Source organism: Pseudopipra pipra, chromosome 25 (genome assembly GCF_036250125.1).
Source record: "Pseudopipra pipra isolate bDixPip1 chromosome 25, bDixPip1.hap1, whole genome shotgun sequence".
NCBI classification, from domain to species: Eukaryota; Metazoa; Chordata; class Aves; order Passeriformes; family Pipridae; genus Pseudopipra; species Pseudopipra pipra.
In genome coordinates, this window is record NC_087573.1 from 5,725,268 (window position 1) to 5,750,086 (window position 24,819).

Genomic DNA, 24,819 nt, shown 5'->3' on the forward strand with positions numbered 1-24,819 from the left:
CCCTCTCAGCATCTCTTCTCGAGGCTGAAGAGGCCCAGTTCCCTCAGGTCTTCCTCATAAGAGAAATGCTCCACTCCATCATCTCTGGGATCCTCTGCTGGGATCTGCTCCAGGACCTCCACATCTCTCTTGTGCTGAGGAGCCCAGAACTGGACACAGCACTCCAGAAGTGCCTCACCTGGGCTGAGGAGCGGGGGAGGATCACCTCCCCGATGGGCTGGAATTGCTCTTCCTAATGCACCTCAGGATCCCATTGGCCTTCTTGGCCCCCAGGGCACCTGGATAAAAAGTGCAGCCCCTGAGGAGCTGCAGGGGATTCTACTGCCTTTCAGCTTCCCCCACATGAATTAGACTGAGAAGTGATTTGACAGAGAGTCTGGGAAACAATGGCAGTGGGTAGGCAAGTGACACAGGGGCTGGAGACAAAGCTCAACAGCTCCAGGGCAGTCAGAACCTCTGGAGCAGCACTTTGGTCCAGAAAGCATCCAGGCAGCCCTGGAGCAGCACACACACCTGGGAATGCAGAGCACTCAGCACATGGTGGGCTGCCCAGGAAGAGCAAACAAACAAGAGCCACTTCCCAACCAGGACTATTGAAAGGAACACAGAGCCACAGGCTCTTAAACAGGGATCTTTTCCCCATGGCTTCCTTTCCCTCCAAGCCAGAGGCAATTCCACCTGGTCCAAGGCAGGGATTGCAGCTGCCAAGCCCTGCTGTCCCCTCACTGCCCCACTTGCAGAAAGGCTGGATCTCCAAGCCACAGGAGCCACTCACTCCTACCTACTAGCCAGGTTTCCCCACCCACTGGCAGGAGCAGGGCTTTGCTTGCACCAAGGTTTGGCACTCAAGGCTACTCCTTAAACCCAGCTCCCCGAGGCAGCACATCCATCAGCTGGGCATAGGCTGGACACAAGGGGCTGAACAGCCCTGTCTGACCTGTCACGAGTCGGTGGGTGCTGAGGTTAAGCAAAGTGGGACCCTACATCATGTTTTTTCCAAGGGCCAAGCTGTGCCTGCTGGCTCATGGCTGTTCACTCTTCCAGTTGATCCACAGGGATGAAGCATCCACCACTCAGGGGCTATTCATCCTCCGCCAGAGCCTAATCCCTGCCTGGTGCCTCCTGCACCCCCTTTCCATAGCAGATGGCACTGAGCAACAGTTAATATCTGAAGTGAAGGAGTGATTAAATTGGTAGCTGGACTGAAAGTAAAATGGGCTCCACTAAAGTGGGCTCACAAGCCAAAAATGTCCACTCAGCTTTATAGCATTTCCTCCAGTGTCAGCACATGGGAGCAGGGAGAAGCATTCTCAGCAACTGGAAGGAATTGCTAAGCCCATTAGTAAAATTAAGGCAGCCAAGAGAATACCCCAGCCTTAAGAGCCACTGATGTCTGTGCTGCAGGATGAGGAAGAAGCATTTACTGAAGGGGTAGTAGGAAACAGAAATCCACTGTCATCATCTCCCCTGGCAGATGATGCCCAGCAGCACTTCTGACTGTGTGTTTGCTCCCAAGGGAAAGGGGTCATGACCTGCCTTAAAACTGAATGGGTGTTGACAGACAAGCAGTTTGGAATCATTAGTGATGTCGTGCAGGTTTACACCAAAAAGTAGAGAAGGTACCACATGAGACAACAGGAATTGCCCACTGGCCATATTCCTGCAGGACTGAATGCTGAAGCACCAAGAGACAAGTCAAGTAGAAAGAACCTCTTCTATTTCCCTCCTGGCAGGGACTTCACCGTAAAATTCGAATTTTTAGAAAGGGGAAAAAAAAATAAATCAGAGAGACAAGAAAACCAGGAAAATGCCCTAGGAATGGTTAGTCTGCTGTGCACAGGACTGTCCCAACCCTGCCAGCATTCAAGGCTGGGTTGGAGAGGGTTTTGAGCAATCTGGTCTAGTGGAAACTGTCCCTGCCATGGTTGGAAGTGAGATGATCTTTATGGTCCTCTCTGACCCAAACCATTCTGTGGTTCTGTGGTTCTAGGAGCATGTGACAGTCACTGCAAAGAGCCAGACACAAGTAAGACTGAAGCTTCTTGCAGCCCACAGCTACAGCAGTGCTGCATCTGACAGCCCTGCACACACACTTGAGGGAATGGACAGTTCCCAGGAAATACAGACTAGTCCTGTTAGCTCCACTGGGCAGCACCAGAGCCTCAGCCCAGGGAATGAAGGGGAAGGAATGGTCATGGATCACTTTTGGGACCACGTGGGATACTCACATGGCTTAGGAGGGGGCTTGCTAATGTCACTGCAAATCACTGTCATCTTTCAAAGGTCTTGGTGACAAAGGGAGGTCTGATGACATGCAAACATCACCCCATCATGTAAGAAGGATCCAGGGAACTACAGGCCTGTCAGTCCCAACGCAGTCCCTGGAAGGGCTGTGTAGTAAATCCTCCTGATGGCCATTTCCAGCAGGAGGTGGTGGTGACTGGGAACCGCCAGCTTGGATTTACCAGTGGCAAATCTTGCCTAACTCGATTGCCCTCCATGAGGTGGCTGTGTGGAGGACAGGAGAGTGAGTGTGGAACACCTCTGACACCGTCACTGACAGTGCTCTTAGCAGGAACTGGACTGCAGGAGCAGATGATAAGGTGATGGAAAATTGCCTGGGATACCAGGCTCAAAAGGTGATCAGCTGTACAAAGTTCAGCTGGCAGCTGATTACCAGCAGCATCCCTCAGGGCTGGTATTGAGGCCAATACAAATCCATGTCTTCATTAACAAACTCAATTAACATTAATTACGGGACAGAGAGCACTCTCAAGAAGTTTGTAGACTATATCAAACTGCTGGCATGGCTGGGGCAGGAGGTCCTTCTCAGAGGACACAGGCTAGAGAAGGGGTCTGATGGAGGGTTTGTGAGGGAGGGATAACCAAGGCAAACAGAGTCTCCTGCCTCTGGGACAGAATAACCCCTTGCACCAGCACAGACTGGGACAACTGGCTGTACAGTAGCTCTGCACCAAATGACCTGCCAAGCTCTCAGGGAGGCTGAGCAGCCAGAGGACAGACAGTCACAGTAAGTGCTTTATGGACTATCACTACAGCTGTCTGGAAGAGACTCTGTGACACAACAGTGACTTTCTGCTTCTCCAGAGTCTTTGAAACAGTCATTTCGAACACAAGTTCTACCTTTCAAAGCCTATGCAGGGCACACAGATTCCCCTAAAAGGGAATGATGAGAACATCAGCCCACAGTAAGTGGAGCTGGTGGGAGCATGGAGTAGATCAGTCGGCTTCCTGAGAACACAGGGAAGGAGCATGAAGCCAGGGAGGAACTGAAATCCAGGATCAAGTGATGAAACCGGCTTTGAAGGTTTAACTCATTAGGAAGTAAGTCAGCAGATCTTTCTTTGCTACCTGTTCTAGAGAGCTATTTCAGCTCAGAATTCCTAATTCTGCCTGAAGGATGATGATGTGGTAATAGGCTAGAACATAGCATTTCACATGTGCCATCAAGCTGCTTTGAAAGCATCTTTGCCAGAGAAATGGTTAAATTACTGCAATGTGTCAGTCATATGGACATCAGCTGTGATGGCCAGTAAAAGACCCAAACAAGGGGCTGTGGTTCTCTAGCACAGGAACTGCTACTGGCATTATCATATCCCTTTAAAAAAAAAAATTAAATCAGACACTTGGCAAGTGTGTGGTGTTTGTGTGGCTGCCCAGTGCAGGCTCAGGATGTGCACCTCTTCCTGGACAGGTGTTGGCTCTGCTAATGCAATCAGTTAGCTCAGATTTGGTCTTATCCACATAAACACCAAACCTGTCCATGCTGAGAGTGTGTCATCTCATTTACAGAAACCAGAGAATAAATGGAGTAGAAAAAGTGGCTTGTTAGAGAAAAATTTAGAACATTTCACCCTCCAATACCACAACAGTATTGAAGATAAATATTCTGATGACTTCTGTTGGACAGGCAGAGCCTCTGTTAATGATGTAACTCAGAGCAATGTTACAAAAATAAATATATGTAGATACAAAGATATATGGATACACAGATATATAGATATAGATATCTGGCTCTACCAAAACAATTAAAGCAAGCCCCATCACTCAAAGGGCAGTGTTCACCTCCACCAGCAATCTTCCAAGGGAGAAATCCTGAAATCCCTATTGACATGTCCTGCATGAAGTATCAAAGTGTAATAGGTCACAAAATCCCAACCTGGTTTGGGTTGGAAGGGATCTTAAAGCTCACCTCATTCCACCCCCTGCCATGGGCAGGGACACCTTCCACTAGAACAGGTTGATCCAGCCCTGTCCAACCTGGCCTTGGACACTTCCAGGGATGGGGCAGCCACAGCTTCTCTGGGCAACCTGTGCCAGGGCCTCCCCATCCTCACAGGGAAGAATTTCTTCCCCACATCTCTTTACTTTTATCTTAAAACCATTCCCCCTTTGTCCTATCACTATCTCCCCATGCAAAAAGTTGCTTTCCCCCTTTTTTATAATTGTCACTCCAATACTTGTTTTGGGTAAGGCTGACAATCCAGATGAATCAAAACTCCTGGCAGATGAAGAGGAACTGCACCTTCTACTTTGACTTCAGAATGAAACCATGGCAGCAGCACTTCCAGATACTCCCAATTTGAGCCCAAAACCCGTGTGGTGAATCAGGCACAGCTCCCTGTGCGGGCCCTACCAGCTTCAAGCTGGTTTACATCCCCCTGGGTAATGGTCTTATATTTACAAGTGCAAACTAAACAGACATAAGCCAGGTTTGGGCAGAGCCCATACACAGTCCCCTCAGCTCCCTAAATCCCTGCTAGAGTCCCCTCACTAAGCCAGCACTTGTGTTTAGACAAGCTGGACCAGGAGTTGCTGCTATTGCATGATTTCAGATGTAAAAAAGCATCAGGCTTTGTAACGACACTGCATTAACTAAGACAGCGAGGAATGACAAATTATAAATAGGAGGTGGCTTCAGAGAGATTCCAGAAATGGACGGTGAGCAATCACTGTGGCAAATCAATGCTCTGGCTCAGGGGATCGGAGAGGGGCCAGGTTTAGTTTTACCCTGAAAAGGCAGTGACACATAAAAAGCTGATGGCAGGTGGTCACTCTGCATTCTGTACATCTCACAAAGATTTATGAGCAAGGCTGAATGCTGGAAAAGCAACACTGAAGCTGCTTGTGTGCCTCTGCAAGGTCAGCTTATTGTATTATGGAAACATTTCCAGTGAGACTCCTACAAGTTGAGGCTGTCTTATTTTGCCCAGCTACAAGAAACAAGCTACTAAATAAAAGCAGCATTAAAAAGAAAAAAAAAAAATCACACCATTTACTCTTAAACAGTGAATTTTCACTGGTTTTGGTTTGTCTTCAGATGAGCAAAGCCTATATTTAAGCTAAGAGTTTAAAGCTGGAAGGAGCTTTCCAAAATTTGTTTAACAGGAAAATATTTAACAAGAAAGCACACAGATGTATTTTCTAAATTACTAATCACTTGTAAGTACCACACATTGCAATTATTATGAATGAAAACTGGCATGAGAAATCGCGTAGGTGCCTAAATCAAGGATTTTGACATTTGTTATTGTCAATAGCTTAATGTGGGATGGAAGGCCTGACTCCCGGGATGTGGCTGTGGGATATCATTCTCACTAGTCTGTGAATCCAGAAAAGCAAAGTTCCTCTGAAAAACGTCTCAAGTATTTAAGAATGGTCCTGTTCCACCACAGTAAGAGGTGGGACATCTCTGGAGTGAAGAGAGGAAATAAAATTTGGCTCCTGGAAGCTGTGCAGGTTGGAGCCCCATCTCACAGCCGTGCTCTGGATCCCATTACCTGCATCTTCAACAAGTTCACAGCAGCTCGAAACATCTCTGCACAGGCCTGTACAGAGTAAATTCACCACGAGCTTGTTCTGAAATCCATTCATGCTGAAGTGACCCCCCAGGAAAACAGGCACCTAAATCCCCACCAAATCATTCCTCCACAGAATCATCAAATGGTTTGGGTTGGAAGGGACCTTAAAGCTCATCCCATTCCACCCCCTGCCATGGGCAGGGACACCTTCCACTAGCCCAGGTTGCTCCAAGCCCCATCCAGCCTGATCTCAACACTTAGCAAGTGAAGTTTTCCTGCTAAGGCCTAAGACACAAGGCCCAGCTCCTCCTGCACCTTTCCTCCCCACACAGATCATTTTGCTGCAGCCCAAGAAAGGAGATGGCAGGGACAGCTGTGGCACCTCCCTTCAGAAGGACAGCTGAAAATAAACTGCAGACTCAGATCCCAGGATTTATACTGGGCACCTTCCCTGTGCTGGGGCCATACCATTATCACTAGGTCAAACAGTTCACTCAGTGCAAAGCTTGTCACTGGAGAGTGGGGGCTGCCATTCCCCTGAAAGGCTTTGGGCTTCTCTTTCCTTCATTTTTTTACCCCAGCCTTGTGCACAAATGCAATTTTTTAAAAACCAAATCAGATGTTTCAGAGTTTTTAATGTTCCACCTGCCTTCATTTGTATTCAAAAGTTAGAAAGAATGAAATGTCAATTTATACAACTACTTATATAATATTCCCCTCTCCCAAACTTCTTAAAACAGATTGCTCTAATATGCACAGTCTGACAGGCCTGTTTGACTTATGGTATATAATAATCCTCAACTGGAAGCCAGCATACCAACTGAGAAGTCTTATATTTTAATATTAGGCAGTTATTATCTCAGTATATTACAAGACACACCACTTGAGATGTCTCACAAGCCCCACAGTACTTAATGTGAATTCTAAATCTCTAAAGCGCTTTGAAATAGAAACAGCTCCCAGCCCCTAACACTCGCCGATAAAAAAAGCAAGAGGCATTATAAATTGCAAAAAATAATACCAGGATGACAGCAATTTCATCTAGGCTAGAGCTGAGAGTTCTGCACAGAAATGTACTGACTGTTTGAGCAGGTTCCAGCCACGCCAAGGGGAGCTGCAGGGACCATCCCACTGCACTCACTGCTCATTTCTGCAGTTTTTGCTGAGCTGGCTTTCAATCTTATCAAACCATGTTGATTCAGACAAGTACGCAGCCCTAAAGACTTGTCTCCACCGCTAATGCAGGCTCAAGAACTTCATTTGCAGAAGCCAGAAAGCTTTCAGTATACGTTAGGCACAACAAGCTTTCCCTAAAAGCTTCCCAAAGGAGCTTTCCATGTGGGGCCAGAGATGTGGACTGCCCAGAAGCTGCAGTGGAGGTGAGAACCTTTCCACAGGCAGCACTGAAGGACCAGGTTCAGCACTTCCAGCTGCTGCCATGAAGGAAGCTGGAGCTGAAAATCCCATGAGCTCCCTTGCTCCCTGTTTCTGGGGAGCAGCAGAGCCTGATGCGTGGAATCACAAGTAGGATAAACAGAGGCTGAGGAAAGAAGCAATGAAGATGCACATTTCCCCTCCCAAATACCCATCTACTTACTAAAACACAGGGTGTTTCCTCCCAGCATCCAGTACTGAGTGAATGCTGTGGTTGGCTTCAGTTTCCAGAAGCCAAACCAGCCAGTCGAGAAAGTGCCCCAAACCACACCAGGGGAGGGTTTCCTCCCCTTCGCCAAGAGCAGCAGCTCTCCCAGGCTCCAACTCACTGCAGCTCAAGGTTAGTGTAGTCTAGACTTATTTCTGCCCACTTAGGAGACTGTTCAGAAATAGAGATACAAGGGACAGACAAATGAACCCACAGGGACAAAAACATCAAGCCAGAAAAGGGACTGAGTCAGCCAAAGGGAAGAAAATAAAAGCATGAGGTTGATAAAACAGCAATTTGGATCTTAACTATTTTGTCTAATAAATTCCTGGTGTATTGTAGGCAACTTCCAAGCTCTCTCACTTTATTCAGAGTACTATGGGATGGTACATGCTACTGCATTCCCATTTTTAACTGAAACCCAAAATCTCTCTTTCCCTAGTGATAAACCCTATTTTTGACAGTCCCATATTTCAGTTTGATGAGCAGTGTTAAATGCAGCACAAACAGCTTGCAACTTCTATTTTCCCTGGCAGAGGCCTTTGGAAAGGAACTCTGCACAGGGCACCGGGAAAGGTATGACTCTCCCTAGATAACCTTCTCTTCCGAGGATGAATGTATTTTTAGGCAATGCAGCCACCCAATCTTAAAAAATGCAGCCTGATTTATGACACTATCATCACCACTTAAAGATCAGAAGCTGAACTACCTTAAAGCACAGCTGTGATGCCCCAAAGATGGGGTACCTGAACATTCAAGAGTTTTCATGCCACTGTACACTGTGTCATCTCCTCACTTTTCAGGGCACAAACTGGTTGTTACCTTTTGGTGATTAAGAAATTCTGTGTCCAGGGAAAGTAAATGAAGCTGGAGAAGAGTCTGGAGCACAAGTCTGATAAGGAGCAGCTGAGGGAGCTGGGGGGGGGGCAGACTGGACAAAAGGAGGCTCAGAGGGGACCTTCTCACTCTCTCCAACTCCCTGACAGGAGGCTGGAGCCCGGGGGGGGTCAGGCTCTGCTCCCAGGGAAGAAGGGACAGGACAAAAGGAAACAGCCTCAAGTTGTACCAGGGGAGGTTTAGGTTAATATTGGGAAAATTTCCTCCCTGAAAGGCACTGGACCAGGCTGCTCAGGAAGCGGTAGAGTCACCATCTCTGGAAGTGTTCAAAAGACATGTGGATGTGGCACCTGGGACATGGTTTAGTGGTGAACATGGCAGTGCTGGGTTCACTGCTGGACTCAATGATTTTAGAGGGCTTTTCCAACCTTAACAATTCCTTGATGTCATTCCATGATTCTCCCAGAAGCTGTGGCTGTAGGAGTACAGCACTTTACTGTGTGGGTTGGATCTACCTCAGTTATCCTATAAAACAAACCCGGGCTGCTTCAGGCACTATTGCAGTCCCAACCCTTTGCTCCATGCTCTCCAGTAGTGATGTCCTAGCTAGGGAAAGTATCAATCCACACACGAATCCTCTCTTTCTTCCCCTCAGTCTCCAGATTTTGTTCCAGTGTTGGGACCTCAGTGATTCTTCCAAGAGTCTCCAGACTGCTGTGACCAGAGTGCTCTGTAACGTATTCCCCTGGATGGTTTTGGGACTGTCCAAAAATTTTGCTGCCTCTGCTTTGCTAGGACTGTACACAACCTTCAGAAGGGAGGAAAGGGCAAATTTGCTGAGCAGTAACTGAAAATTTCCCAACCCTTCTGACATATTGCTCTTCCGAGCTTTATAAAGCAGCATCCAAGACATACCTGCAATTTTACAGCTGTGGCTCAGAAGGAAAAATAACTTAAACCAGGATCTCCTGGAGAGGTTCCAGCCTCCACCTGACCCAGAGACACCACACAAAGTACCTGACTTTTCAGGAAGCAGCTTCTGAATAAGCACAAGTGCCCAGCACCCGAAAACAAGTAAACAGCATGTGCTGAGGTACTTGCAGAGTACTGTAAATGACATGAGTTATTTCATGAGCAACTCATTTCTCCTTGGAACAGACCAAAGGGAAAGAGGGTAAATCATCAAAGGGCAGACAGAGGATAAACAATCTTTGCTGTTATCCTTTGTGAACCGTCCTTGAAGACAAACAAGCACTACTATTATTGTATTTGGAGATGCTTTCCCAACTAGAAGCAGCAGACTTCTTCCCCTTAAGACTCAATTTTCATACAAGTTTACTCTTCCATTGGCTCTGTCACTCAGGAGACAGAGGGAGCAGTTCATGCCCATTTCCCACCACTTGCAAACACTAGAGAAGTTCAACAGCCACCAACAGTTCACTTCACCAACTGGAAGCAGCTTTCTCGATGATTTCTAAATGTTCACTCACATTTAAGTAACGTCTCCCTTTCCATTCTGCATTTGGCACAAAACCATTGCCAAAAATAATTCACTGAATACAGTCTAAGTTAATAACTGAAAATAGGGGACTGATGTTCATCCAGCAGCAATCTGCAGGCACTGAGGGAGATAAAGTAGAGCTGAAGTCACCACCCAGGTGATTTCACAGCAGACACTGGCTGTGGTGCAGGTCTGTGCTGCACCCGGTGCCTCCCAAGAGGACGATGACACAGGCTGGAGGCTCAGGAATACCACTTGTAATTTAAAAGGTTATTTTCAAAATACAGCTTCGTGGCTATAAATAGCAGAAGCAGCTTCTCACCCAGCAAGCACACAATGGGTCTTAGTCACAGTGGCCCAGATACCAGAGAAAGTGTAATTTTATCTTTGTGAACAACACACAACGTTTGGGGCCACGTTGTGTTTCAAATAAACTAACCCAATTTGTAAGACTGGTCTTAGGTTTTGTGGAAGCAGCTGCCACCTCTGACAAATTAAGTCAATTGACATTGTTAACCCTTCCATTATCTCAAAAGACCTGTTTGCTCGTCCAGAGCAAGTCTCACTTAATATTAAGTTCTTTAATAAAAAAAAAAAAAATTTACTTGATTTTTCTTTCAACAAAGCCAGCTCTTTTTAACATGTAGGATTTCCTTCCTTATTATGTGGCCCTTTGGTTTCACATGTATGAAATGAGAGCAGAGGGTCACCACCATCACAATGTAACATTGTGATTCTAACACTGAGAGAAGTTACTGAAATATCCTCACGGGTACTACATTATTCCATTTCTCAACCAGAGCTCTGGGGACCCCCAACCTAACTGGTCTCGGCTGACACTTTACCATAAGGCAGTATTATTCTCCAAGTAATATGAAAACAAACATATTCTGGCCAGGTTCACTGATAAGGAACTCATAACAACCTCCCCAACCACGCTAATAAACATTTTCATCTGATACAGATTTACAGACTCAGGATACACATGTACAACACAACCTCTAACAAAACAGCCTTTGTTCCATTTGGGTGTGCAAGAACATCTCGTCACTGCTCAGCAAAAATGTTAATGCATCCATGGGACATTGGAACAAAGTTTTTATTCCAGCCACAGTAAGGTCACCCTCCCTTCCTGTCAAGTTAGTGAAGAACCCCTTCACGTAAGCAGCTGGCTGGTACTGCCAGCATCTGCTCCGCCGCTCGCTCATCCAAAGCTCTTCCAAGTATCAAGCCCTTGGTGTTACTGGTCAGTGTCACCCGATACTGTGATCCCAAGACACATAATAACACAATTCTGTACCCTTTACATAGGCAGAATTAAATGTGCAGCCTGCCTGTCACTACACGGCCTGCCATGGACTCCAGCAGCATGACCTTGCTGAGCTCATCGCCCGCTGCTGGACAAGTCCAATGCACTTCACCAGACACCTCTGGCCAAAGGTCACATCACCTCCATCAGCAAGGACTGGGCAATTCTGAGGAGATCACAACCAATCCTGACTGGAAAGCCCTCATGAAGTCATCCCAACTCTACCATGCTTCTATCCACCTCAAATTCAGCTTTCTTGGTTGTCGAAATGCTTTTCAGTAACTGGCTCTTACCAGCATCTATAGGACTACTTATTTATCTGCTAATAAATGGACAAATGCCAGACTGGAGAGTACTTGTGCAGCGTAACTTATTTGCTACCACTACACCAAAACCCACAACCAACCAAAAGAAAGCTGAGCCATCACAAAGTTCACTGCTTTGCCAGCTGAAGTCTTATTCAACCTGAGGATCTGTGAGCTCTCGCGCTCTTTGCTTCATAACTTATTTTTGGAAGTCCAGAATAAAATGTATCAGTCTTCTCTCCCCTTGTTCCCTGACAGCCAGGAGCCAGTGAGCTCCTGAACCGGCTGACACAGGTCCCAAATGCTTCAGTAACACCATCCCAGTGAAGAAGAAATCCTGATCAGCTCAGCGACTGTCCTGCTATTTGTGCTGTTAACATGCTATTCTTTACAAACATTATTTCCAGATGTTATTCCTGATGGTGCTTCTTTCCCGGTCCTGTTGCCACACCACATTCTTAATCTACAAGATCTTGAGCTAAGAAAATTTTCTTCCTGAGGCTGGCCCGGATCCAAACCGGATTCATTTCACTGACCAGATGCACCAATGTGGGACACTGATTTCACAACCCCTGCTAAATTCTCTATCAGTCTTAGATAGCAACAGGTTTCCCAATATCTGGGATGGCAATTTCACATGCTTCCTCACATTCCTGCTCATTTACACAAGGACGGCAAAGGCTACGGATGAAACACAGCACACGTTTCTCAACAGCCAAGGCTTTACCACTCCACAGCCAATTCCTGGGACCACTTTGTACTATCTTCAGCACATTTGGCTGAATATTAATAGAATCTATGTCGCTTATCGGCGATGAGGGCACTCTCTGCTCCCTGCCAAAGGAGCAGTTTGAGGAGTTTCAAGGCAACTCTGATAAAACACAACACAGGGGCTGACCAGACACTCCTGACCTTGCAAATCCACATTCCCCTGGGGAAATTTTCCCAGCATCGCTGCTATTTCAGCAGACCCCAAAAACACAAAGGCAGAAGTTTTCCAAAAACTAACAAACTGGCCAGCTGGCCAGCAGCCCTGACAGCCCCTCGATCTTTATTCTGCTAATTAAGCTCCTTAATAACCCTGCAAAAGCCCGGTACATCACGCTGCCCGACTGGAACAGGCCAGCCGGGGCTGTGCCGTGACAGCGGCTGAGCGGGGCTCGGCTGCAGCGCCCTGTCACCCTTTGTTTACCGACAGCCCCGGCCGCGGAGCCCCCGGCCCGGTACCTGGTGCAGGGCTGTCAGCCCGTCCACGTTGGTCGTGTTGATGCGGGCGCCGCGGCCCAGCAGCCGCTTCACCTCCTCGGTGTCCCCGCTGGAGCAGGCGGCCAGGAACACGGCGCCCTCCTCGAAGCGGACGCGGGATCCCCCCGCGCCGCGGTGCCGGCCGCGGCCGCCCCCCGCCGCCACCGGCTCCTGCTCGGTGAGGGAGCCCTTCCAGCGCCGCAGCTGCTCGGCCCGCCGCAGCCGCGCCGACTCGGCCCGCTTGCCGCCCAGGTGCTCCGGCTCGGACATCGCCGCCGCCGCTCTGAAGGGCCGCGCGGGGGCCGCGCCGCGTTCAGCCCGGAGCGGGGCGCAGCGTCCCCGCCGCCATCTTCGCTACGCCCCCCCCCCCGCCGCCACAGCGGCCGCCACGCCCCCGCCCCGAGGCACCCCGGGACATGTAGTTCGAGGGGGGCGGTGCCGCACCTGCCCCCCGGGGCGGCCGCGGCTTCCCGGCGGCCGCCGCGCGCCGCCGCACCTGGGCGCGACCGGGACTACAACTCCCGGCGGCCCCCGCGCGCACGGGGCGGGGCCGGGCAGGGCGCCATCGCTGCGCCCTCAGACGGGTCCCCCTGCCCAGCGCCGAGTGACGGAATGCCAGAATCCAGGAATCGCTGAGGTTGGAAAAGACCGCCGGGACCAGCGAGCGCAACCTCTGACCGATCCCCGCCTTTTCAAACGGACCAGAGCACTGAGTGCCACATCCAGTCGTTGCTTGGACACCTCCAGGGTGACTCCGACACCTCCCTGGGCAGCCCCTGTCAGTACCTGACAACTCTTTTCATGAAGAAATTCCTCCTGATGTCCAACCTGAACCTCCCGTGGTGCAGTTTAAGAATATGTCGTCTTGACCTGTCCCCTTGTTCCCTGGGAGCAGAGCCCTGGCTCCCCCCTCCTGTCAGGGGGTTGCAGAGCCAGAAGGTCCCCCCTGAGCCTCCTTTTCTCCAGGCTGAGCCCCCCCAGCTCCCTCAGCCGCTCCTGGTGCTCCAGACCCTTCCCCAGCTCCGTTCCCTTCCCGGCACTCGCGGTGCGGAGCTCCTGGAGCAGCAGGTCCGGCAGCTGCAGCTCCACTCAGACACCAGTGGGTTCATGGAGGAGCTGCCAGAACCTGTAAAGTTCCAAGTGAGGACTAAGCAATAATCATCAGTAGGGCTGGAAGAGCTCTGGGACCCTGGCACAAGGCACTTTAAAAACAAAATAAAAAATCGAAATCACGGTGATGTGAAAGTTCCCTGAAAACAAATTCATCCTCCTTGGAAAACCTCAGGAGGCAAGAAGGTTTCTCAGAACTTTAGGCAACTCTTCCACCACATTAATACAAGATGCGTGCACGATTAGAGGCATTAGAGAAGAAATATTATGAGAACCTTTGCTTCTTTGGGCATTTAAAGGTGTATTTAAAGAAGCCCTGGGAAAAAATCGTTGTGGACAAATGCCTGTGATAGAAGAAATTTAGTATTTCAGTTCCTGGTCTCCCCCGGTTCCCCCGAGCCCGGCCGTGGCCCAGGAGGCGAGTGGGGTTGGAGCAGAGACCCCCCGGGACACGGGTCTCCCTCCGGCACAGCCCTCCGGCTGCTCCCTTCCAGCTCCAGCTGCTGCAGCGGGGAAGCTTTGGGATGAGATGTTTGCATTGGCTTCGTTGCGCCTTCCCCGAGCCCCCTCTCGTGGCTGCGCGTCCGTCCCGTCCCGCTGAGCGCCCTGCGGTGCTGGCTCTGCTGGGGTGGTGCCGAGCATCACTCCCGGCACTCAGCCGCGCTGGGCTGCTTCTGAGCCGGGGCGCTGCTCCTCTTCTGCAGGTTATCCTCGAGTGCTCAGCTGCCAAAACGGAGGATTTGCCTCAAACTGTTCATCGGAGGAATCTCAGTTACGGCCATGCTGCCAAATGATCAGTGGCAAATCCCCCAGGCCAGGGGGCGTTTGCTCATCAGCCTTAAAACAACTCCAGGAGTTTTCAGCAGAGTTCCAGGAAAACCCCCAGGAACTGTTTGGCTTTGGCATTCCATCCCTGACTGCCACAGGAACCCCCAGGAAAAGAGACAAACACGCCCAGTCAACTTTCATGGAACTTTTAATCAAAATAACATTTATCAATAAACATATTATAAAATCACAAGGAAAATTTTAAATCCTAAATTTTACAACTCAACAGTATCAATACTTAAACATACTTACAAACAGTCTAAAAACAGAACAATGGGAACTTTTTATCAAAATAACATTTATCAATAAAAACATTATAAAATCACAGAGGAAAATTTTAAATCCTAAATTTTACAACTCAACATTACTAATATTTAAACATATTTACAAACGGTCTAAGAACAGAACAATGGGAACTTTTTATCAAAATAACATTTATCAATAAACATATTATAAAATCACAAGGAAAATTTTAAATCCTAAATTTTACAACTCAACATTACTAATATTTGAACATATTTACAAACAGTCTAAGAACAGAACAATGGGAACTTTTTATCAAAATAACATTTATCAATAAACATATTATAAAATCACAGAGGAAAATTTTAAATCCTAAATTTTACAACTCAACATTACTAATATTTAAACATATTTACAAACAGTCTAAAAACAGAACAATGGGAACTTTTTATCAAAGTAACATTTATCAATAAACACATTATAAAATCACATAGGAAAATTTTAAATCCTAAATTTTACAACTCAACATTACTAATGTTTAAACATATTCACAAACAGTCTAAAACCAGAACAATGGGAACTTTTTATCAAAATAACATTTATCAATAAACATATTATAAAATCACAGAGGAAAATTTTAAATCCCAAATTTTACAAATCCTAAATTGTAAAATATTTAAAAAATATGTTAATATTTAAACATATTTACAAACAGTCTAAAACCAGAACAACGGGAACTTGAATACAAAACAAACTTCTTATCTTTTATGTAACAAACTCTACTTAAGTAACAAAACCTACAGCAGCCTATCTTCTACGAAACAATAGCTACAATTAAAACTAACTCTAAAAATGTAACACTCAACACTTGAAGAACTGGAAACTCAAAATGATAACTCGTCTTCCAAACTCTGTGTTTTCCTCATCAACGCTGACGTGGTCTTTTCCTTTTGACTGTGTTATCCTGATCTTCGTGCTCGGTACAATCCACCCGTAGACGTCTCTGCCAATTAGAAAAAGGAAATCCTCACTTTGCAAAGATACTCACCAGTGTGCAATTTTAGTACAACCCCCCCAGCCAACCCTTTGGGACACCCAAGCTGGCAGCAGCAGGAGACCCTGGGATCTGGGAGATCCTTTGGCGTTCCAAGACCCTTGGTCTGGAGAGTGGTTTTGAACCTCAAGCTGCAAAAAGTACTGGAGGTTCCTTGCTCCTCTGGCTGTGGCCTCACAGTTGTTTCAAAATCCCTCTGGAAGCCTCCAGCTGGACAGGCAGCTGACGTGCCCCCTGAGATCCCTTTGGCTGCTCAGCCTTAGGGGTGGGCAATCAAATTCCTGCCACAGTTTGCTGGAGCTGCTCAGGAGCGCACGGGCTGGAGATTCCAATAGTGCACAGCTGTGTCAGGCACTACAGAGGTGTCACTGACTGCCTTTGTCTGCTTAAAAACACTTAGTAATTCCCCAGCTAGGGGGCACTGACACAGTTCCCCAAAATCCTAATCCCATCTGTACCTCACACACAGCAGCACCTGGGCAGGGACAAAGCCAAGGAGTGGCACCAGTTGAATGACGCAGAAGATGCGAGATCAGACTGTGCCACCAGATCACCAACAGACTCCGGCCCCACCCAGTCTTTCCTTAACCCTTCCCCCAAAGCAGCCGGGGTTTCCCTAAGCAGGTCTTGGGGTGAGTTTCTCCCTCCCTCAGCCCCCTGCCTGTCACACCCGGTACAGCCCCTCGAGGCAGCTCCGCTGTCCCACGCCAGGACAGCACCTCACACCAGCTCTCCCACCTTGGGGGCCGCCACCGCTGGCCTCGGGGTCTCCTTCTTTGAAGAGCAGCCGCGGCATGGGACACTGTAAGAGAGACAGGACAAGTGATTCCAGCTTTGCTGCTATTTCAGACTCAGCCAGGATCAGAAATGCCTTGCATAGCTTTGGAAGGAATTGGGCACATTTGAGAAGGCAATCCAACTCCACCCCCAGTTCTGCCCTCACCATAAGACTCACTAGCACCCCATCTGGCACTGAGGCAGACTGAATCCTAACTCAGGGGACAAAACAAGAAATTTTCATCAAGAATGAAACCCAACCCCAGTCCCAGCCACCCGCTCCTGCTGCCCTCTGGGAAATTAAAAACCAAGGACCAGCCCTGCAGAATGGCAGTCCCTGGCAGGCTCAGGACACACGAACTGAGGCCCACCTGTTCACTTGCTGCTCTTGTTGGTGCTTTTCTTTCTCATGTTTGGACTTCAGTCCAAAAGTCTGAACGTAGTCGATAGTTCCAAGTGCCTGACAGAACTTCTCCACTAGATGTCCAGTAAGGGACTGGCCATCTTCCTGCAGAAGAACAAACTGGGCTTTCAGTCTCAAATGGTCACAGGCAGAAGTTCAGAAACCTTTGCGTTTAATTTGGAAAGGAACTGATTCCTTGGCCAGAGCCAAAACACTATTGTAAAGAAAAGTTGTGAAGCAACTGGATTTACCCTTAATAGAAAAGCTGAAATCTAGAAATAATTATGAAGCTTTGCATGGAAATGGACAACAAACTCAGCAGTGTCCCAATGCTGTTTGTGACACTGCCATTAAACCAGGATGGTGCAATCTGGGAGAGCTGCATTTTGCCTTTTGCCCTGAGAGGCCCCAGACATGTCAGAGCTAGAGCTGCTGCTGAACTCACCAGTCTGATGAATTCCAACAGCTCAAACACAGCCGAGGTGAGCAGATGGTACACAGCTCCATTTTCCAACATAGCAAGTAAATATGGTTCAAGGAGGTTTCCCTGGGCAATGTAACAGTTATAGTGCTCATCTCTCAGGTCAATTATCTTCCTTATAAACTTAAAAGCACCTGTATGAAGAGAGAAATTTAAGCATTTAATAGCATGCCCGGGCTCCAGTCCAGAAATTCATTCCCATGAATTCTGAGTTCAGGTGTCCACTGACACTGGAACACCCTCAACACAGGACACGCGAAGCCTCGAAGAAGGAAATCACCACAGTTCTGTACTCACTGAAGGCCAGAAATGTGTGTTTGGAATGCATCAAGACCGGGACTCTTCTTAGCAAATCCCTGCTGATAATGTAATGCCTCATGTGCTCCTTATGCCAATCCACACAAAAAGTGAGGAGCTTCAGAATTAAGGCAAACAGTTTTGCCACTTGATAGTCATCTACAAGGAGAATTAATGCCTTCAATTAATCAAACAAACCAAATAATGTATTGTCATGCACACCAAGGTCAGTTCCTGTTATAGTTCCTGACATGTTTTTAGTGGACTTTTGCTTCAGGAAGCGGAACGTTGGGTCAGAACAAAACACAACTGTGGCTTTTTTGCCCTTACAGCAAATATTCTTTAAAATTATATAAGTCAAACTGGTACACCATTAACACCACACATCAAGGAGGTGCATCTTTTCCAAAGAACAGCATCAAGCTCTGTCAACATTCAGAGCTGCAAGAAAGGGCTGAAAACTTCTGCCCACAAGAACTCCTGTCCCTGGGGGAGCAGCAGCTTTCCCCAAGTGTACTTCCAGCTGCCCTCACAAGCTGATTGCTGGGACCAGCACTGTCAGTCACTGATAAACATTAAAAGCCTAAAAGGGGGGAAAAATAAAACTTCTCATTACCTATTTCACATGTATCTTCTGCACTGGCCAAAAGTGGAGCAGTCAGAACAGGAATACAGCAGGTGTAGAAGAAATTGAGAAATTCGAATACTTGTGGAGCCTAAGACAGAGAATCATTTCCTTAAACACAGGCCTTCACACACACCTTTTAAATAAGAAAGGGCAGTAACAGCAGAAACAGCCTACAAAGAATTCTCTTGGCTCCTTCAGCTCTGCCTGGATCTCTCTGGCTGGGCCTGCAGCATTGTCTGCACTCAACAAAGATCCACTTCTTTCTTTGGGGAAAATCTGAGAGACATCCAGCCAACCTCACTGTCACCAGGAGGGTCCCCACCATGGGTGCAAATATATCCTGGAAACCCATCAATGACTCCAAGTGCTTGACAAAGTGTCCTTAAACCATTCTCAAGTGCAGGAATTATGTCATGACAACCTGCAAACCTTTCCATAGCTATTCCTGCACATTCCAATGGATTAAAACATGGATTGGGTTTCTCAGGGACTCTCCTGGATTCTGTTCTTTCTAGATTTCTCCCCCAGCCAGCAGGTGCTCTGCCCAGACAGGGCTGTGTCACTGGAACCCAGCGCTGCTTGGCTTAACAAATCCCAGTGCCCCAGTGCCCCCCACACACCCCTTTCCTGAGCAAAGGGAGTGGGAACTTCAGCTTGTTTTATAACTTCTTTAAATTCAGTATCAGACCGCACACAACACCCAAGAAATCATCCAAAAATGAAAACTCTTTTTTATCCTCTGCCCACAAAATCAGCAATAGAGAATCTCAGGGGTTTAACTTTGCTGAGACAGTGGTGTGTCTTCACCCCTTTGTGTTTTCTTACCTCAGCTGCACGCAGCAGATTCCCCGGATCGAGCAGAGTGCACAGCACATCCATCAGCTGCTCAGCTCCTCCAAACTCGGGATCAGAATGGCAGATCAGCTGCTCAATGACTACACTGATCAGGTCAGTATCCTGCAAAAAAACCCAAACAAAGAAGACACAGAATAATTAGATACCAAAGTGGAATGAGTTCCCTTGTTTTTATCGGGTTTGTTTGTTTTAATAAAAATTACAGTGAAATAGAAAAATGGAGATTTTGTTTGGCTGGTTTGTTTCCTGTTTGCCCTAAGACTGGCATATTCAACAAAGTCCAAACCACTTTTACTTACAAGGTCACTCCGCTGGGCCTCTTTCATTACAAATTCTTGGACCATGAATGGACAAAAGTCTGCTAGATCAGACAAGATGTCTGTGGCAGCAGCTCTAACTTGCAGATCATTCATTCCCTAACAAAAAAGAAATTTATTTGCCAGGGCAAATCAAGTTTGGGATTTATTATCAGGTAAAGCTGCAAAGAAAAGGGAGTTAAAAGGTTTGGGAATGTTTCAGTACAAAGTTTCTATGAGAAACATGTATATGTAACTATATTGCAGAAAAACAACAGTAAACCAACAACATCTTTTCCCCACTCTTTCCCTCCTTTAGAAAGGACACAAGGCCTTCTGTGAACCTAATGGTCCTAATTTAGGCAGGAAACATCCCCATTGTGCCACTGGCTCCAATATCTGAGACACTGATCTTCTGTACATGTTCTCCACAATTTATTCATATTGTGCCCAAGGAGCAACTGTACAAATCAATTGGTCCAAAAGTTTCTGTGCTCATTTCCAGGCAACAAGAAGGAATAACTTTCTTTAAGGGCTCTGATTTTCTCTGAGAGCAGCACAACTTCTGAGCCCAACACAGCAGTGCCCCAGGCTGCATTTGGACTGGTCTGGCCCTCACAAAGAATAGTAAGATTAAGCCTTGTCTAATCCTTGAACATCTACAGCACTTCAGTGTTTTCCCAGCAGTCCCTGTCCCTTGGTCAGTTCACAGGTTGTTGCTCCAGGATAGAAACCCCCTGGAATTTTGTGGCTTTGAGGAACAGCAGCACTGACACATGGATTGCAATGGTCAGACAGCAACAGCTGCTTCAGCCAAAGGAGTTAAAAAATTATGTTTTTCCATAGCTGATTAGGGCATATTAATCTGTTAACAACAGGATTCCATGATCTTTTGGGTAGGAACCAGCTGATAGTTCAGGATTATCTAAAAATCCTTCTTTGGCCCTGCTCCAACAACAACCTCAATGGCAACAGTAAAAATCACCAGAGCACTCAAGTCAGGGCCTTCAGAGAGCTGTGGGCAGCTTTTGGGTTCTGATCGTGCCAACCAACTTCCACCCTCAGCAGACCCAAGCTGTCCCAGCAAACTGACACAGAAGTGCTCAGCAGACCGAAAACCTGCTTCAATGGCCATGGGATTTTCTAGTTTGATTAAAATCAGCTTGAAGTTTTCACTTACTATTAGAGTTTCAAGAGTTGGAAGAATTCCCAACTTGGCTGATCTCTGTAGAAATTTCTCTCTCTTCTGATGGAACATGAGGGAAAAGGCACAGAGTTCCTTGAGAAAGTTAACCTGTTGCATAGGAAAAAATAATTTCAGGAGTATTTGAGTCAGAAAACTCTCCGAAAAGGAGAGTTCCAATTTGTAGCAGAGTTTGAGTCCTGGTTGGGATGGACTTCCTAGAAAATGGTATTGTTTTAGTTCTGTCTCCTCCAACATTTACCAACATCAATAAAGGAAAGCAAAACAAACACACGGAGAAAGAATAAATGAAGATGCTGGGCTTGAGCTTGGAAAGAAAGAGAGTCACCTTGTAGCTTTTTTATCCCCCTGGCTTAGGAAGGATTGATTCTCCAGCCAGGCCTGAAGGAAAAAAGCCTTCCTTGCTGAAAGTGAGCTTTGAACAGGGAATTTAAGCAGCTAAATGTGTTCAAGGATAAATACAGTTTGGAATATATATATATATATAAGAACAATCCTCAGTCACAGGACTTTAAAGATCTTTCTGAATCAGTAAAGCACAGTGAAGAAAGCAATGCTGATATGACTGGAAGTCAGTGATCTGGGATGCTGAAGGGTACTGGGAGGAAAGGAGAGCTTGGAGTCAAGCATGTCAGCTCAGTGCTAGTCCTTTCTGCACAATAAAATCATTATTTACCACAAATAAATCAGAGCTTATGTTGCCAGAAAGATTTTTCTAGTGAGTACTTAAATGAAGACTGAGCTCCTCTGGAAGTGGTTCCAGGGTTCCAGAAATACTTCAATGGCTGCAGGAGACCTCAAAGAACTCATGGAACAATTTCACTTTTCCTACTTCATCTCTCTAATTTTCAAGCATTCGAGAAACCAGTGAGAGCACAGACTTACCAATTCCAACCGTTCGTCCTCAGCCGTAGCTTCATTTGTCAACTGGGCAAAAACATCAGACAAAAATCCCTCGTCTTTCTGCGTAACACACAAAAGGAACACAACTCACACAGTGCCTCTGGAAAGGCTAAACTTCCTTCTTTATAGGATCCCACATTGCCCAAAGTCCAACTCCCCACACCTCTATTCATTTTATCCCCAAAAAGGCAAATGCCAGAGTACACATCCGGCAGGATCATTTTCCAGGTCATTGTTTCAGCATTCCCTCCGTGTAGCAGAAGCAGGTCCAAGAGACCAGAGCCACAGGTTAAGCTGAGCTAAAACTGCAACTACAAAGAGCCAACCAAGACACAACTTCTCCTGTGCTGCACCCGCTGCTCACACTCCACTGGGAACATCCCACCAGGACCCCTTTCCCTCTTTGGGATCTGCAGCCCTGCCAAGCATCTTTTCAGGCCACCTGGGCCAGGGTGACCAGATTCACAAGTTCCCAGTTTCCCTGTTAACCTTCCTTGCAATCAAACCAGCTCCCTGACTTACAGACACTCTGCTTTGCACCTCTGGACTATTATTGGCTTTTTTTTATTCCTTCCCAGGGAAGGCAGCTGTGGCATTCTCTTTGAGCAGGCTCTTTGGAATCACAGGTTAGGAATTTGTTACACACACATCACAAATTTCCCCAGTCCAGAATACCAAAAGTTGCTCGTTCCCTACACACCTGTACAAACCAGCTCAAAAGGAGGATGTTGCTTAGGAATCAAAGAGAAGAACTTTAAACCCTTTACAATCCATTAAAAAATATTTAGATATTCAGATATTTAGAAGATTCACCTGAAATCTTCTGTTTCTAAAATAGAGAATCAAAGATATGAGAAAGAAGGGGAAACATTCCCAACACTGTGCAAATGAAAGTACGTGGGATTAACTGTGATCCATTGGAAATTACAGCTCCAGGGCCCAACCCTTTTAGACCAGATCAAACCCACTTACCTCCAACACTCTGAATATCTCCTCTTTCTTGCGGCGGATGAAGGAAGCCAGGTTAGAAGGATAATTCTCTCCAAAATCAGGAGGATTTGGCAAGAGGTTAGCCTGAATATACTGTGCCTGGTACATCTGGTGGAATTTTTTCTGGATTTTGGAGTCTCTGATGGGAACAATCTTCTTAAGATTGGCTCTTTTAGTCACGAACTGCCTGTGGTGTTTGGGCTGAGCCAGCGAAGGATCATACTCCAGGCATCCGATGACATCCATAATACACTCCTTGGAGAACATCACTTCAAACAGACTTGATTTACCGAGATGCAAAATCCCTCTCATAATTCCGTGTAACTGGTGTAAGGCTTCGGTGGTCTCTGACCGCTCGCAGGCTTGGAAAAGCTCCAATAGTTTTGGAATATAGCCTTTCCTCTTCATGGCCAGGGCCAGCTTTTCTCCGCGGCTGCGTGAGGAGAGGGCAGAGGTGACTAGATCAGCGATGTCCCCGAGTCTGTTGGTCTCACAGGGAGGAAGGTCGATCAAACGCCTCCTTGCAGGCATTTCTCGCAGATGTTCCTCTTCTGACGCTGAAAGACGCTGGGTGACTTCCACAGAACGTCAAAATCCAAACACGGAGCAAGAGGGAAGCCAGAGGGAAGCTCACGCTGCGCTTGCCTCTTTTGCTCTGGCCCTGGAGCTTCCGCAGGGTTCCGTTGTCTGCAACCCTTATGATGTCACCTGCACCAGGACGCTCTGCTCCTCCAGCCCCTGCCCTCAGGGTTCCCAAGGTTCTACATTCTAGAATGTCTTGACCAACTGACTTCTGAAACCTGAGAACTTCTAGAGCTAAGAGATGTTCCAGCAGCCTTCTAGTACAGGAAGGCTGGACAGACTTTTGCCCAGGGCATGTAGTGACAGGACAAGGGGCAATGGCCTTAAGCTGAGGGAGGGCAGGTTTAAATCACGTATTAGGAAGAAATTCTTTACTCTGAGGGTGGTAAGGCCCTGGCACAAGTTGTCCAGAGAGGCTGAGGACTCCACAGGCCTGGAGATGTGTAGTGGGTTGACCCTGGCACCCACCAAAGCTGCTCTGCCCTCCAGAAATGGACAGGGGACAGAAAATAGAAGAAAGGGTTCATGGGTTGAAATAAGGAAAGGGAGAGATTCCTCACCATATACCATAATGGCCAAAACAGACTTGAATTGGGGATATTAACTGAATTTATTACTAAAAAAATCATATGGGGCTGTTAAAGGGTCCTGCTGGTCACTCCCTTACTCTCCAGCTCATGGATGGGAGCCATGGATCTCAGATGGTGCGATATTGCTGTCGCTGCACTGTTCTGGTGGCAATTGGCACTTGCTGGTCTTCAACTTGCAGCAATCCCATGATGAAGGGATCTTCTGATAGGCCAGGCAGGGTAGATAATTTTTTGATCTTCTCTGTATTTACAGTAGCTACACCAAAAGCCCATCGATACTCCTTTGGATCCTTGAAGTGCCCTCTCCTGAGGCAGTCAGTGCCAAGGATACACAGGGCTTCAGGGCCAGACACAATGAGGTGCTTTTCCCACTTGTTCCCTGTTAAACTCACCTCAGCCTCTAATACAGACAACTCCTGGCATCCCCCAGTCATTCCAGGGATCCAGATGGGTTCTGCACTCCTCTGCCTCGATGGCATCAGTGTGCACTGTTCACCAGGATCTACTAAAGCTTTACACCTCTCTGGATCCGAAATGCCAGGCCACCGAATCCAGTCCTGTATGCCTGGTTATCCCTTTCCTCCTCCTGGCTGAAGGGAGGGACCCTCTGTTCCTGTTCCTGGTCAAAGTATTCGCTGTCTGACCTTTACGATGCCAGACCAGAAGTCCTCTGAGTGCCGGGAGTGATGCTCGGCACCACCCCAGCAGAGCCAGCACCGCAGGGCGCTCAGCGGGACGGGACGGACGCGCAGCCACGAGAGGGGGCTCGGGGAAGGCGCAACGAAGCCAATGCAAACATCTCATCCCAAAGCTTCCCCGCTGCAGCAGCTGGAGCTGGAAGGGAGCAGCCGGAGGGCTGTGCCGGAGGGAGACCCGTGTCCCGGGGGGTCTCTGCTCCAACCCCACTCGCCTCCTGG

At 47.4% G+C, this 24,819-nt stretch overlaps 2 protein-coding genes across 9 annotated transcripts in view; both read right to left on the bottom strand.

The window, feature by feature from the left end:
- Positions 1–13,025, bottom strand: part of PPP1R12B (protein phosphatase 1 regulatory subunit 12B) — a 132,043-nt gene extending 119,018 nt beyond the window's left edge. For 5 of the 8 annotated variants that reach the window (XM_064635689.1, XM_064635690.1, XM_064635694.1 and 2 more), the window contains exon 1: positions 12,644–13,024. In XM_064635689.1, the coding sequence (XP_064491759.1) occupies positions 12,644–12,931 (288 nt within the window). In that variant the 5' untranslated portion in view covers positions 12,932–13,024. Of the gene's footprint in view, positions 1–12,643 lie in introns of all 8 variants that reach the window. The other 3 variants (XM_064635693.1, XM_064635696.1, XM_064635695.1) reach the window with 3 other exon arrangements.
- A 2,398-nt stretch (positions 13,026–15,423) lies between these two features.
- Positions 15,424–23,504, bottom strand: LOC135402483 (serine/threonine-protein phosphatase 4 regulatory subunit 3B-like). The gene is made up of 11 exons (XM_064635714.1): positions 22,713–23,504; positions 21,723–21,800; positions 20,814–20,927; positions 19,637–19,753; positions 19,308–19,439; positions 18,471–18,570; positions 17,855–18,013; positions 17,522–17,691; positions 17,045–17,181; positions 16,635–16,698; positions 15,424–15,845 (listed from the first exon to the last, which is right to left on the bottom strand). The coding sequence occupies exons 1-11, from the start codon at positions 23,259–23,261 to the stop codon at positions 15,768–15,770; spliced, it is 1,698 nt and encodes a 565-aa protein (XP_064491784.1). The 5' UTR covers positions 23,262–23,504; the 3' UTR covers positions 15,424–15,767.
- Between the last annotated feature and the right edge of the window lie 1,315 nt (positions 23,505–24,819).

Excerpts from the sequence above, each read along its gene's own strand:
- LOC135402483 (XM_064635714.1), bottom strand. The coding sequence starts at position 23,261 with ATGCCTGCAAGGAGGCGTTTGATCGACCTTCCTCCCTGTGAGACCAAC. Across the intron at positions 19,440-19,636 it reads AGGCCCAGCGGAGTGACCTT|GATACTGACCTGATCAGTGT; the intron begins GTAAGTAAAAGT and ends GTTTTTTTGCAG. Across the intron at positions 17,182-17,521 it reads TGTTGGAATTCATCAGACTG|GAAGATGGCCAGTCCCTTAC; the intron begins GTGAGTTCAGCA and ends GTTCTTCTGCAG.